At 38.2% G+C, this 15,800-nt stretch overlaps 1 protein-coding gene across 1 annotated transcript in view; it reads right to left on the bottom strand.

Annotated features, from left to right (window-relative positions):
- Positions 1-6,546: 6,546 nt before the first annotated feature.
- Positions 6,547-15,800, bottom strand: part of DCDC1 (doublecortin domain containing 1) — a 522,229-nt gene continuing 512,975 nt past the window's right edge. Inside the window, exons 35-36 of the mRNA XM_064289443.1 lie at positions 9,096-9,246; positions 6,547-6,674 (exon numbers count right to left, since the gene is read on the bottom strand). Of these exons, the coding sequence (XP_064145513.1) occupies positions 6,547-6,674; positions 9,096-9,246 (279 nt within the window). The remainder of the gene's footprint in view (positions 6,675-9,095; positions 9,247-15,800) is intronic.

The following is a 15,800-nucleotide window of genomic DNA, read 5'->3' as shown; positions in this document are numbered from 1 at the left end:
TACTCAAGGCTCTCAAGTAAGGGAGTGATGTGATACAATTTCCATTCTAGAAAGATCATTCTGGCTGCAACTTGGGCAAAGAATTGAAGAGGAGCAAGGCTGGCAGTAAAATGAGTAATTAGAAAACTATTGGTATTATCTGAGTGAGTGATGGCAATAGCCTGAAGTAAGATAGTGTCAGTAAGACACAGAGGAGCCGTGCTTTGTATCATGCAACTCCTAACATCTTATGAAAGGAATGAGTAAAATGCAGCTGGCCTTCAGCCATTCAACCTTCCATTGGAAGACACAAAGAAAGTAATTCATATAGCAGAGTGGCTCTGAGGCCAAAAGAAACATAAAGAGAATGCAGAAAACAGAAGTCATGAAGCAGCAGAAGCCATGAAGAGGCAAGGCCATGACTTGGCGTAGAGCAGAGTGGCCCCAGGAGAAGCAGACAATCCACTGAGGTGAGACGCACAGGGAAGCCAAGAACAGGAATGGCTGACTAATGGGGTTGCCATTGAGACACAGACAGGCTGTACAACTTGAACAGAAACCACCATGAAGCCTGTTTGCTGGGCTTTCCTGTGTTTCCTCACTTCCTTGTTAATCCTCACAACAAATCTCCATCGCCTGAGGTAAATCGAGTTGCCCCTTGTAATCTGAAACACCTCAATTTAATATATAATGTCTAGTTCAACTCTCATATTAGTTTGCTTTAATGGCTTCCCACTACACTTTAAAATAAAAATCCAAACTCCTTAGCATGGCCTCCAAGACTCTCCACAATTCAGCCCATGCCAACCTTATCTCATGTCTGTTGCAACTTTCTAGATCAGCACTGTCCAAGATGCTAGACCTACCACATTCAGTTTTGCATGCCCAGCACCTGGAACGCTGCCTGGCACTGTTTTTTTTTGTTGTTGTTGTTTTTAGTGTAAAAGTAAATTCGTTTTTTAAAGGAAGGAAGTGGCTATTGAGCACTTGAAATATAGCTAGTTTGAATGGAGATACACTTTAAGCATAAAATATGCACCAGATATCAATGTCTTAGAGTAAAAACAATAAAAAAAAGCAGGAATATGTCAATAATTTTTATTGATTATATGCTGAAAGTATAACACTTTGGATATATTGGGTAAAATAAAATATAGTGTTAGAATTTATTTTAACTGTTTCATTCTACTTTTTCTAAAAATTGTAAGAAATTACACATGCGACCCCATTGTATTTATAACGGCAGTGCTGTTTTTGACATTGGCCATCCTTCAGTACCTTGAGTGTGATTGTCTCCTGATTGTTACCTTTGTCTAGAACTCTGTTCCTTGCCTCAACATTCCACTTGTTTTTCCCTGTTGGTATGACTAGTTCATTCTCATTTTCCTTATATCTCACTTCCTTATAGAAGACTTTAAGTATGTCATGCATGAAGTATGTCACCCCATCAACCCAATTACCCTCTAATTCAATTTGGATTTTGCTTAACTTTGAGTGCACCCTCCCCACCCCAGCCACACCCACACAGACCATGAACTCCACAGGGACAGGGGCCACATCTATCGCGTTAATCTTCTCATGCCCAACACACCTAGAACAATGCCTAGCTATCTATATCTGTATCTGTATCTATAGTTATATGAATTAGTTTTTCCTAAGAGCATTTTTTATTGGAGAGAAATCATATCCTGTGGAATTTCACACTCTCAGACAAGGATCCCAGGGTGAGGGGTGCTCAGGCTTACACATCAACTAGACTTACAGCAAACACAGAACAGAGAGGTTTAGCCTTACACCCCTGTCCCCGAAGTAAGTAGCTCTTCAACTGGAAAAGGGGCCACTTTCTAACAGGAGCCCAGTCCTTGTTCCAAGCTATCCCTTTTGTAGACATAAAAATAAAACATCATGAAGCTGGTTATTTTCCTGACCCTCAAAATTATTTTGCTCCTTGACGTATGTAGCACAGCACTGACATTAGTCCTGTGACTTTTACAACAGCAATATTTTTTCAGCACTGAGGGCAGCTTAATTAACATGGGCAGCTTCAGCACCTCAGACTCACTTGTTTAGCCTTCCAGCATCTGGGTCTTAGTTATAATCTCTGGGTGGTTAGCCCCAATCCCAGAAACCTTTCCATTATTTCTTAAGGAAAAATATGAGGACACTTATTAAACTCAAATCCTCACACATATAGCAAATACTTCTTTGCCCTCATAGCCTGAATGCAAGGATAAATGGTCCACAGTCTTCTAGAAACTGGTATATACTGTTGGGCCATGCCCAGCTAAAGGCAAACTGAGCTTTCCTTGACAGGCATAAAACCCATGGCAGAGTTTTTCAAAGCTTGGTCAGCTAGCACTCTTCTTCCCAGGTGCTTGTTGAAATGCAGATTCCCTGCTCTACCTCAGACCTATTGGATCAGAATCTCTGGCACTGGGCCTGAAAATCTGCATTTTATCAATCTCCCCAGGAGTTTTTCGTACACACTAAAATTTATATTAGGGAAGCATCCTTTGCTGCTCCACAAATTGCTCCAGGAGGATTTTTTTAATTGGAGAGATGGGCTGTAAACACCTTAGGAGAGAAAAGTAGGGAAGATTGAGGAGAGAAGGCCAAAGGCAAGGAGGGAGAAAGGAGGGAAGAGGGGAACAAGTGCTAGAAATAGAATCTTACAGAACAGAGATACTGTTTAATTTTTATACTTTTGGGGGCACTAACTCTGCTAACCAAAAGATCGAGACTTCAAATCCACCAGCTTCTCCTTGGAAACCCCATGGGGCAGTTCTACTCTGTCCTATAGGGTTGCTATGAGTCAGTTTGTTTTTTTTGGCTAACCCTAGGAGTTCTGGGAGGTTCCCTCCTTTCTCTTACCTCTCACCAGCATAGCCTGCAGTTATTTAAGGACAATGTGCCTTTGGGCAATTTCCTTCAAAGCATAGCTGCCAGCTGTGGCATCTAGAGACTGACTAACCGTCTCAGCTAGCCTGACAGAACTGACATTCCTAAAGCATGGCACCTGAGCTAAAACCCCACTATTAATTCCCATGTTGGAAAGCTCTGTTCCAGGACTGATAAGCTAGGACCCAAAAATCAGCCGGTGAAAATACTATGGATCACAATGGTCTGATCCCATTGTGCATGGGGACAACTCAATGGCAGCTAACAATTACAACGGGTCAGGCAAGCTGACTGAATCTTAGATTTAGTCCCAAACTGGTAGATGGATTTACAGCAGGCAGTAAGTGATAGCTCACGCAATTCAGAATCACTGTTCTACTCACTAAATAAATAGTATTTTCTGCCTCCTCTCTTCCTCCCTCCCCCCACCAACTCAGTTGCATCATGGGCACAAGCACTTCATCTCTCCTCATATTTCTATTTGCACATATGGTACAAGGTGACAGCCTACTGATAGTAGTTTCATCTTACAGACTCACAGAATTAGGAAATACTACAGCTGGCAGCAGGAACCCGCTGAACCCACACCGTTCCGCGGTCGGGCCGTTTACTTTCATCAGCACTCATCTGAGCGGTCTTGTTGATCTTGCTTTGCAGTTGCTTACGGCAAAGCAGCCCCAAACCATTCCATTTATGCTGAATTCTAGTCTGTTGGGTTGAGAACAAAATTGTTGTTTTTTTTTTTTTCTTTTTCCTGCGTACCTAGTTGTAGGAGGGGAGAGATGTGCTCAGAGCCAGGAGCGAACCGGAGCCGTTGGTCTAATGAAAACAACTGAGAATACCATTGGGCCCAAATTCTGCTTAACTGAGGATATCTGCACCTGATTTTTTGATGATTTACAACAACATACACTTGTGTGTTTTTTAAATCGCTCCCTTCCAAATGATGCCAGAAAAATTTGCTGCCTTGGTGAATCACAGATCTCTCAATGACACTCAGCACACCGGGGCTATTATTGACAGAAATACCACAACAGCCACTGGCCAGGATTTTTAAGTGATTTCTTGGCAAAAGGGAGGAAATTTATCTTTTTCTTTTGTTCTTGTTAGTTTTGCTTTATTTCCTTGATTCACAGAAACAATATTATTACTAATGATCAAGAAAAAATAGAAATTCAAATGTATCTCCCTACAAACTTTGACGAAGCCCTACAGAGCTTCCTTTAAATTTTCAATCACTACTACTGTTTTCTTTTTCACAATGCTGAAAAAGCACCCAGATAAAAATCCTTTTTATTTATAAATACTATCGGTTAATATATATATTTTTTTAATCTGTTAATCTCAAAATGTTTGTCAAACTTTCAGGCCTAGTGCTTTTAGTTAGCTTGTTTAGAAACATACAACTTCATCCCAACACTTCATCAGGCAACAAAAGCTAGAGGTGGGAAGAAAGCTCCAGCTCTCCTGTGGGTAATCGCAAATGCTGGTTCACTGTTGGTTAACATCTGGATCACCTTAAGGGTGTTTGTGAACCAGCAGGAAATAAATTTCTGGGGGAGGCTACGAATGCAGGGATGGTTGCTTTAGTCTTTAATAATAAATGGTTTTCAGTTGATAGAAAAATATTGAAATCTGACTTACATAAATGAAGCTGATTCAAATTTGATAAACATGTCCCCAAAGGAAATTACTGGGTTTATTACAAGCCTAGGAGGTGGAACAAAATTGCATTGTCTTATACTATAGTTCTTGTTGAAGCTGGGGTAACTGCTCCCCAGTCCACCTTGCAGCCAGCTAAAGAGGAAAGAAGGAAAAGAGCAGGGATGTCCTTGCCCTAAATTAACAGAGGCTATGAAGTTCTGAGATACCCCGGGCAAGCCCTCGTCTACGGTATAAGTGCTGCTGCCTTGCTGGTGAAATGTGATGTGTTGATAACTGTTAGATTACATCTAAAATTCCATTTACTAGTAATGGAAAAGTTCAGTTAAGACTTTTGCCTTATGTCTCCTGGTGCTTGATACAGTGTTGTGTGATATTACCAATTTTCGCTTTCAACGTATTCACATGCAAGAATGAAGAACTTCACAAGAATTTGCACATTTGATCCATGGCGAAATGATACCATTTTCATAGCCAATCAACTTTTCTCTGGCAGCAAAATGATAGATACTTTTGCACCTTGAGAAATGCTTTTGTTTTCAAGGAATTTTGAAGAAAAAAAGAACTCATGTCTCTATGGGGATCGTGGTCAAGTCATTCTAAGGAGAAGCCTGGCAGATCAGAGTCCCGCTGGCTGACCCACTTTCGGACTGGGGAGGAAGTTCTTAACCCCTCTTGTTTTGAGTTTCTGGTTAAAAAAAAGAAAAAGAGACAGAAAAATGGGGGCCCCATGCAATCTTCTTTTCCTACATGTCACAAAGCTGCTTTAAAATACTCTCGCATCTATAACATTGCAAAAATTTGTAAAGAAAATGCCTGCAAAGGGGCAAATTGCTGTTGGTGTTATGTGTGAGATTCCACCTCGTTGTATTTTGCTTTTAGCAGTGGCGGAGGTAGCAGGAATGCATGTGCACAGCCATACCGATCTGCAGACTGGAAGTAAATAGCAGGCCTTTTGCAGCAATTACGAAGAGCCCCCTTCACTAGATATGATCTACTGCCTTTCTGCATTGCATTAAAGTGGCTGGTAGTGGAGTGAGCGCAGCTGAGCCATTCTGTACATACCTAGTCAGGTTGCAAAAAAATTTATATTCAGACAGAGCTGTGAGCAGCTCTCAGAGGAAGAGAGGGAGGAAGGGCACTTCTCTGAAAATTTTCCATCAGGAGCAGAAGCCAAATTTTGATTTGTCACTGCTTTTAAAAAAACAAAAGGATTCTCTCTTCATCCCAGGAGGAGATTGACAGGCAAATTTTCTTCCTGTAGGACTGCTACCTAAGATTGCTAAGGATCACCCTCAACCTCTTTTTCTAAAAAAATAATCCTTAGATGGTTTTTCTTACAAGTGTACGTATCTTCTTCTCCTAAGTTTCCATATTGAGGACATAGTCTGTGACTTTTGCTTACTGACCAACATGTTAGGAATTTTCCAGCTTCACTCTCATGAACGACATCTAATCGTGCCCATAAAGGGTCCCTGCACTGTTACCACAGGCTAAATTGAAGAGAAATTGGAGGAGTAAAGAGAGATTCGTGTGGCATTCTGTGGCTACCAGCCATTTCATTTTCACTCAGTAAAGGTAAGATTTAAACAAGGAGGTTTTGAAAATACGGCAACTGAGCCAGGCAAATGTCAGTTTGGGTCAAATTTGGTGTTAGGTGGTGAAAGAATCCATTTTACTATCAAATGTTACATATGTATGAGCTACTTAACCCCACTAAATTATTTTTCAATAATAACTAGCAGTTTATATTTTTCTTTTCCTGGGAGAAAATACAGATCATATAGTTACCTTACTGGCATTACTTTGCCTAGTTTTGCTGGCTTTCCAGGAACAGATTTGAGGCATCAAATGCCAACTATGTAAAATGGGTAAGATAATAGCTTTTAAAGAGACTGCACCAAATTAAAAACAGGTAAATAGTTATATTGTAACAAGCATACAAGTATGTCCACAGAAGCTGTAACAGTAAAAATGCAGCAGAAAATACAATGGTTCTTATAAGAATTAATAGCACTGATGTACCAGAGATAACAGCTTCGATGATGGAGACACCATGATATCTGTGGCCTGAGGGCCCTCCTGCCTTCGGATTCTGGCATAATTTGCTCTGACCTCCATCAGTTGCTTTAACTCTGTTTAAAAAAAAAAAAAATCATTTTGAGAGACAAGTCAATGTATTTACAGAAAATAATTACAAGTCCAAAATGATGAAAAACTTGAAGATCCCTCAGAAATCCTTGGCTCCCACCCTGGACTCTCTCATTACACACTTGACTTGCTTATCGTATCAGATATGTGTTAACATTCTTTGGATTTCTAGAGAATGGCAGTTGCTAGAGAGGGCTTCCTTCCAGGATGTTTATAAAGCCTGGGTTGGAAGCTAACCTAAGAGTGGTCTAAAAAATGAGCCCACTGGAAAGATGAAAAACAGCAGTGAGAACAGTGTTCAGATTTGATGGCAAATGGCATAAGGCGCTTTTTTAATTTTGTTGGGGGTTTGTACGAAAGGAACCATTCTAAAAGCATTAGGTTTGTTTTGCCAAATCAGGTTCACTTTTTAAAAAATCTATGTGATTCTTTGATGACTAATTTCCACATGCTAAATGTTTTTGCATTATAGTACATACAGAAAGTAAGTTATTATAGAATACTTGATTTTGAAACTCCTATGCCATCTTATTTTTCTGTTACACAGTTAAGCCAATCACAGAAAAATCATGAGTGGAATGACAGAATGGTTAATTAGTTAAATGTCCGTTTATAAGTGTACATGCGCTAGTGACACTTCTGTCTTGACCTTTTCAAAGCACACCAAATATTTACATTTCTACCAGATTATTTCTAACAATTATTTCAGGAAAAACAATACAATGGCAACCAATATAGTGAAATAAGTTTCTAAAGAGCAACTAAATTAGACTCTGCAATCAGTCAGATATCCCAGAACATATATCACTTGCTGGAAAGAATTTAGACAATTGGGGAAAGCCATTAACGCTTTTACTGAAGATAATATGGGGAAAGAAATCAATATTCACATGATAGTAATCCATATGGTTACAGATTGAGGATGCAAAAATGAGCCTTTATCTACAAAGCCTTGTTATGTGGAAGAAAATGGTAGGGTAAGTAATATTTGCATTTTCCAACGTTCTCTCTTCCCTTCAGTTTTTACTGGTGACAGGCTTGCTTCTGGGAAGGCAGCCGACATTTCTCCCTGTGTTTTGGATATCCTTTTGGATAGGCTGCCTGAAGCATACTTTAGCTTATTTGTCAGATAGACCCAGTGAACACAAGGAGACAGGGAGAATGGCATCCAAGCAACAGAAGCCCATCCCAAGAGTATGAATGACTAAGGGTAAGTAATGGAGGACTGGGAAGGTACCTCCTACTACACCAATTCTTTGCTTAGTATTCGATTATGAAGCAGTCATTTCAAGTATGCTCATATCCTTAAATAGATTGAAAGCTCTTTCAGAGAAGGTACCCTGGATTATTATTCTTTTATAGGCTATGCATTTTGGGAACACAGAAAACTGTCAACTAATACTGACTGATAAGAACCCCATCATTGGGTGTTCTTCTAAGTAACAACATAGGGTCTCAACAAGAGCTGGGGTGATTGGTAGTTGTGGGTGATGGGGACAGATTGGAGCTTCTCCCTTAATGTAGGGTGGTGTTGGAGGACTATTTGTAGCATCTCTAAGAACAGTGCTAGGCATCCCAACAAATCTTTGTCTTCCTATCTTTGGGTCTTCATTTCAATGTTTTTGCATGTTCTGGGCTAAATATAAAGGTATGATTGGGACTGTTTTAAAAGTGTTTGGTTTACCTATCTTGTATGTAACACAGAAATAATCATTTTACGTTGACTTCTTAAAAGGAATAATCTAGCATTATTATTTTAGGGATGCCAGGCAATTCACTTCCTAATCTTTTACGTTCCTTTAAAACAGTATCAGTGTTTTTCAAAATTTCCTGAAAATTATGTCATTGCTAATGTATAACTACCTACAGAAAGGGACTTTAAATTTTTCAAAATAAATAGGAAAAGGGCCAAGAGTTGGTACAATAACAAATATATGTTCATTTTAATTTCTGTCATTTATCACACAAAATAATCAAAGAATAGAAAGGATAATAAAACCAGTATATATTTGCTTATTACTAAAGAAATCTAAAAATTGTACAGTTACAATTAATAACACATTAAGAGTTAAATAACTTGAAAAGCAGCAAGCCAGGAGATCCTTACTTTCCTCAGGGAAATGAGGCCTTTTTAATATTTCTGCAAACAAGCCCCTTGGATAAGGTTCAAGACTAACTGAACTTAGGCTGAATTCTTTAGAGCAGACAGTGTTAACGATGAGGTCCCAGTGCATAAATATACAAATTTAACTTTAGTCATACGGGAGAAGAAAAATGTGGAGGGGAGGATAATTATTAAAAATCATCATACTGGAATATAAAACTCAGTATGTAGGCTCTTTGAATAAGAGACTTGATGTTTTAATTCTACAAAAATTTGATGGAAAAGAAAGTTTTACCCATACCTTTCTGGGTTACGAAGCCATGTCCCGTGGACACACAGATGACCATGTCTCGCTCTATGTTGTCCCATGACTGAATCTGCTCTCCATCTGGAGTGTACAGCGCTCTGGCTGGGTAGGCCATTTTAAGACGAGATGAGCAATCATCCAGCAGCTGAAACACCAAGGGGTAGCCACAATGGAATGTGGAATGTCACAAAATAATTATTAAAGAATCAACTCATTTAAGAGAACTATTATCCCAATTTGAGTATTTTATTCTCTTAAAACTGCTAGAAATAGGAATAGAGGGAGATGGCAAGAAGGGTACAGAAATGTCCCCTAAAGTATTTAAATAATGAGAAACTTCATTGCTCTTTGATGGAGTTTTCCTTGTAGTTCTCTATTTTTCTATGTGACAATAATGCTTCTTGCTGTTTAAGTAAGAGGAAGTCATACCTAGGGGCTTAGGGAACATTGGAGCTTCTGTTGAGGGTGATGGAAAAATCTGGAAATGGATAGTGGTGATGGCTGCACAACGTGATGAATGTAATTAATGTCACTGAACTGCATGTGTAAAAATGTTGAAATGCCAAATATTTTGTTTTATATATATATATATATATATGGATTGACACAGTGGCTATAACAATGGGCTCAAGCATAACAACAATTGTAAGGATGGAGCAGGACTGGGCAGTGTTTCGTCCTTTTGTACACATGGTCACTATGAGTCGGAACCAACTCCAAGCACCTAACAACAACACAATAGATATATATATATGTGTATATATATATATATATATATGTATCACAATTAAAAAAATCCTAAATATAATTAACTCTAGATCGAGAATGCAGACTTGTCATCATTACTTAATAAAAACATTTTTTGGTAACAATCAAGGAACTAGAATGATAAAAGCACTGGCCAAGAGGCAGGAGACCAGAGGTCTGGTCTCTGTGTGACCTCAGACAAGAAACAGTCTCCTCAACTATAAAATGAAAATTTGGGACTAAGGACCCACCCCCCTCGGGTCTATGAGTCTGTGATCAGATAGCCTTTTTTAAAACAAATTGGCAAAATTTAAAACCAACTGGAGAGGCCTTAATTCAACTTCTCTTAATTCTCCCATTAAATACTCATAAAACACACATACAGATGGAAAGTGTCAGGGGACTAAAAAGATTAGTCAACATGCTGCCAAACTCCTGAAGGCATTACCATTAAAGTGTGAATAAAGCTTTAAATCAAAATAATGGAAGCAAGAAGGAAGGGGTTTCTATACACTTTTCTGCATGACTTTTACCTATCAGAGGGCCAGAAGTCCATTCCCCAAAAATATAGGAGGCAAGTATACATCAGCCCCAAACCATCATCAGTATCCTTTTTATGGATCTATTTAGGGGCTACAGTTCACATCAAAGCAGCATGGCAGAGGGCAGAGTTGGACCTGTTATGACACCTTGTATCTGGAAAAGGAATCAGTAGTATGGAGCAATGAGGCAGGAGTGATAGAGCAATGCAATTTAGAGAGTGCAGTTTTTTGCCCACTATTTTGAGCAAGAGAAGAATTAAAAATGACTTGAAATTATCCAAGAATACATTCTCTTCTGTAGCATGAAATTATTGGAGAAGTGCAATCGGAGAGTGGTCTTAAATACAGCCCTACCCCTCCAACTAAACAGCCGATCAGCAGAATTTGACTAAATACTGTGTGTATGAACAAGCCCTCCAACATAGATCTAAAAGGAGAATTCTAAAAGCTCCCAAGTAGACATTTAGAGGGACCAAAGAAAACTGACCTATTCTATTTTCAAAAGATCTCCCCTGTACAAGTATAAATAGCTCAATCAACAACAATGTGATGCTTATGAATATATTCTACAACATAAAAAGGGGTACACTGCACTCAAGGTGAAGATTTAGATAAAGATTTACATCAGGAATATGTTTTAGAGAGTGTCTGCGTGTGTTTCCCAAATATTCAATAAAATATGACTCCCATAAAAAAAAAGAAAAATACTCTGAAATGAGATAAGACAATAGTTGAAAAGAAAGAAGAGTTGCCAGGATGTAGGTAGAGATGATGATGATGATGATGATAAAAATAACAGCAGCTGAAATTTGTTGAATTATTTCCATGTGCTAGGTATCGTTCTAAAAGCTTTCACAGACTACCTCATTTCATTCTACGGAAAGAATTAGCATCCTCCCTTTTGCTGATGAAAAAAATGAAAAACAGAGAAATTAAATATCATAAGTAACGCCATACAGCTAGTAAGAGAAGGAACAGGGTTTCAAGTTGGGATAAATAGCTGGGTGAGAAGAGGAGCGAGGGTAAGGAAACAAAAAACTCCACAGTAGAAAGAAAATCTGTCTTAGAAGTAGAAAATTAAGACTCAATATCGCAGAAAATAAAATCAGTATTGGGGAGGACTAAGTTGAGAACATAAGATATAAAGAAAGGACAAAAGATAAAATTTATGAAAGAGAAAAGTTAAACATCTGGAATGTCAAGAGATCAGAAATAAAACCTATACATTATTGGTTTTACTGAAGAAGAATCAAGCATAAATTAAACTTAAGCAGTTACCAAGAGAAAAAAAAAAAAAAAGAAAATTTTCCTGTCCCAAATAAAGACTCATGTCTTCAGATCAAATAGGCTAACCCAGGGCAAGGCAAAATTAATGAAAAAGTTACTAACATTTAAATATAACCATGTGAAAAGTATGAATGTCAAACATTGGGGGAAAATCCACTTAAGCTTAGATTTTTTTAAATACAGACTATCAAAGAAAACAGAGCAAAATCTATGACATTTTTAGGTTTAAACACAAGAATTCTGTATCCAGCCAAGTTGTTATTTACAGTTACAAAGAAACAGAAGTTATCCTCATGTATACAGAAACTCAGAAAATATACCATCCACATATATTTCAGATTACTAGGAAATTAACCAAAATTCCTTAACTATGGGAAAGTCATAATATTAAGTGATTAAAACTAAACTTAAGAATATTAAGACATGATACAATTGTTATAATAATGGTCAGAAATAAATGGAAAAAATTAAAAATAAGTTTTCATAGGAAAAAAAAATGTAAAACACATCAAAAGAGAAGGTGGGCAAGCCAAAGAAAAATCAAAGTGTTCCCATTTTTCTTGTCACTCATGGAGACAAAATATGCTGTTTCCTTCTTTTTTACAAATATTTATTTGTATGATTATAGCCAGTGTGAGAAAACATAAAATCAGAATAAGTACAGTAGTTCTGGTGATGGAATAGTCAGAATCATCATATGAACTTGATATGATTTCATTCTTAGAAAACATATGTGAGACAAATGAAAAATTAACAACAAAAATAAGAACTTAATAAAGCAGCCAAACACAAAATCAATTTAAAACTTCAATAGCTTTTCTGCTCACCAAAAATAGAAAGTATAGTGGGGAGAAAAATCATTCTAACAACAAAAGCAACTAGGAATAAACATTATTTAAAAATGTGAGACCCTTATTAAAGATGGTAAAATTTTACTGAAAGACAAAAATATAAGACTTATGTGAAAAGAATGTCTCATATCTGTCTGCAAATATTGCATATTGTGAAAGGTATCAATTCTTAGGAAATTGGAGTAAAATTTGCCAAAGTCAGAACCTGTGTGTCTTAGTTAGCTAGTGCTTCTATAACAGAAATACCACAAGGGTTTGGCTTTAACAGACAGAAATTCATTTTCTCACAGTTTAAACGAAAACCAATCCTGTTGCCAACGAGTCAATTCCAATTCATAGCAACCCTACAGGACAGAGTGGAACTGCCCAATAGGGTTTCCAAGAAACAGCTGGTAGATTCAAACTGCCAACCTTTTTGTTACCAGGAATTGTGTCCCCCAAAAATACATGTATCAATTTGGCTAGGCCATGATTCTGAGTACTGTGTGATTGTCCACCATTTTGTCGTCTGATGTGATTTTCCTATGTGTTGTAAAGCCTACCTGTATGATATTAATGAGGTAGGACAGGTGGCAGTTGTATTAGTGAGGCAGGACTCAATCTAAAAGATTGGATTGTGTCTTGAGGCAGTTTATTTTGAGACAGAAAAGATAGAAGCAAGCAGAGAGACAGGGGGACCTCATACAAAAAAAGCAGTGCCGGGAGCAGAGTGCAACACAAATCCTTTGGACGCAGGGTTCCTGCACAGAGAAGCTCTTAGTCCAGGGGAAGATTGATGAGAAAAACCTTCCTCCAGAGCCGACAGAGAGAAAAAGCCTTGCCCTGGAGCCAACACCTTGAATTTGGACTTTTAGCCTACTTTACTGTGAGAAAATTAATTTCTCTTTGTTAAAGCCATCCACTTGCGGTATTTTTGTTACAGCAGCACTGGATACCTAATACTAAGACTGAAGCTGTAGCACTTAACCTCTGTGCCAAAATTAGAGCAATGGCTCTAGGGGAAGGCTTTCTCTCTCTGTCGGCTATGGAGGATGGTCTGTGTCTCTTCAGCTTCTGCTTCCTTATTCCTAAATGATCTCCATGTGTTTTGGCATCCATTTTACCTCATCTACTCTGCTCCCATCATCTCTTTCCACAGATGTAGTCAATTTGATTCCTATATTCTATCTGGCCAGGTCCACTTGTATAGTCACCGTTTATGTTGTTAAAAAATGGTATTTGCAATGATGAAGTGGTTGGTCTTGCAAAATTCTATCATGTGATCTCCATCACTGTTTCTATCACCAAGGCCATATTTTCCAACTACCGACCCTTCTTCTTTGTTTCCAACTTTTCCATTCCAAATACCAGTAATTATCAATGCATCCCGACTGCACGTTCAATCAATTTCAGACTGCAAAAGTTGGTAAAAATCTTCAATTTCTTCTTCTTTGGCCTTAATAGTTGGTGTGTAAATTTGAATAATAGTTGTATTAACTGGTCTTCCTTGTAGGCATCTGGATATTATTCTACCACCGACGACACTATACTTCAGGATAGGTCTCAAAATGTTCTTTTTGATGATGAATGCAACACCATTCCTCTTCAGTTTTGTCATTCCTGGCATAGAAGACCAAATGATTGTCCTATTCAAAATGGCTAATACCAGTCCATTTCAGCTTACTAATGCCTGGGATATCAATGTTTATGGGCTCCATTTCATTTTTGACAATTCCCAATTTTCCTAGATTCACACATGATACATTCCATGTTCTGATTATTAGTGGATATTTGCAGCTGTTTCTTATCATTTTGAATCCTGCCACATCAGCAAATAAAGGTCCCAAAAGCTTGACTCCATCCAGGTCATTAAGGTCAACTCTACTTTGACGAGGCAGCTCTTCCCCAGTCATCTTTTGAGTGCCTTCCAACCTGAGGGGCTCATCTTCCGGCACTATATCAGACAATGTTGTGCTGCTACTCATAAGGTTTTCATTGGCTAATTCTTTTCAGAAGTAGATCACCAAGTCCTTCTTCCTAGTCTGTCTTACTCTGGAAGCTTAGCTGAAACCTGTCCACCATGGGTGACCCTGCTGGTATTTGAACACTGGAGGCCTAGATTCCAGCATCACATCTCAAGAATAGATTTGACATATTGAACACTAATGACTGATGATCACATGAGTTGTGGAATGACATCAAGGACATCATACATGAAGAAAACAAGAGGACATTAAAAAGACAAGAAAGAAAGAAGAGACCAAAATGAATGTCAGAAGAGACTCTGACACTTGCTCTTGAATGTTGAGTAGCTAAAGCCAAAGAAAGAAATGATGAAGTAAAAGAGTTGACCAGATTTCAAAGGGTGGCTCTGGAAGATAAAGTAACATATTATAATGACATGTGCAAAGACCTGGAGTTAGAAAACCAAAAGGGGAGAACGTGCTCAGCATTTATCAAGCTGGAAGAATTGAAGAAAATTTCAAGCCTCCAGTTGCAATTTTGAAAGATTCTGTGGGGAAAATATTAAATGATGCAGGAAACATAAAAAGAAGATGGAAGGAATACACAGAGACACTATAGCAAAAAGAATTGGTTAACATTCAAACATTTCAGGAGGAAGCATGTGATCAGGAGCCATTGGTACTGAAGGAAGAAGTCCAAACTGCACTGAAGGAATTGGCAAAAACCAAGTCTCCAGGAATTGACAGAATACCAACTGAGATGTTTCAACAAATGGATGCAGAACTGGAAGTGCTCACTTTTCTATGCCAAGAAACTTGGAAACTGGCCAACAGACTGGAAGAGGTCCACATTTATGCCTATTCCTAAGAAAAGTCACCCAACTGAATGTGGAAATTATCCATCAATCTCATTAATATCACACGCAAGTAAAATTTTGCTGAAGATCATTCAAAAGTGGCTGCAGCAGTATATTGATGGGGAACTGCCAGAAATTCAAGCCAGATTCAGAAGACGACATAGAACAAGGGATATCATTGGTGATGTCAGATGGATCCTGGTTGAAAGCAGAGAATACCAGAAAGATGTTTACCTGTGTTTTATTGACTATGCAAAGACATTCGTCTGTGTGGATCATAACAAATTATGGGTAATATTACGAAGAATAGGAATTCCAGAACACTTAATTGTGCTCATGAGGAACCTACAAATAGATCAAGAGGCAGTTGTTCGAACAGAACAAGGGACTACTGTATGGTTTAAAGTCAGGAAAGGTGTGCATCAGGTTTGTATCTTTTCACTGTACCTATTCAACATGTGAAAACCCTGGT

Source organism: Loxodonta africana, chromosome 7 (genome assembly GCF_030014295.1).
Source record: "Loxodonta africana isolate mLoxAfr1 chromosome 7, mLoxAfr1.hap2, whole genome shotgun sequence".
Classification (NCBI taxonomy): Eukaryota; Metazoa; Chordata; class Mammalia; order Proboscidea; family Elephantidae; genus Loxodonta; species Loxodonta africana.
Note: the sequence above shows the minus strand (reverse complement) of the source record. Positions and strands in the feature narration are given on the sequence as shown.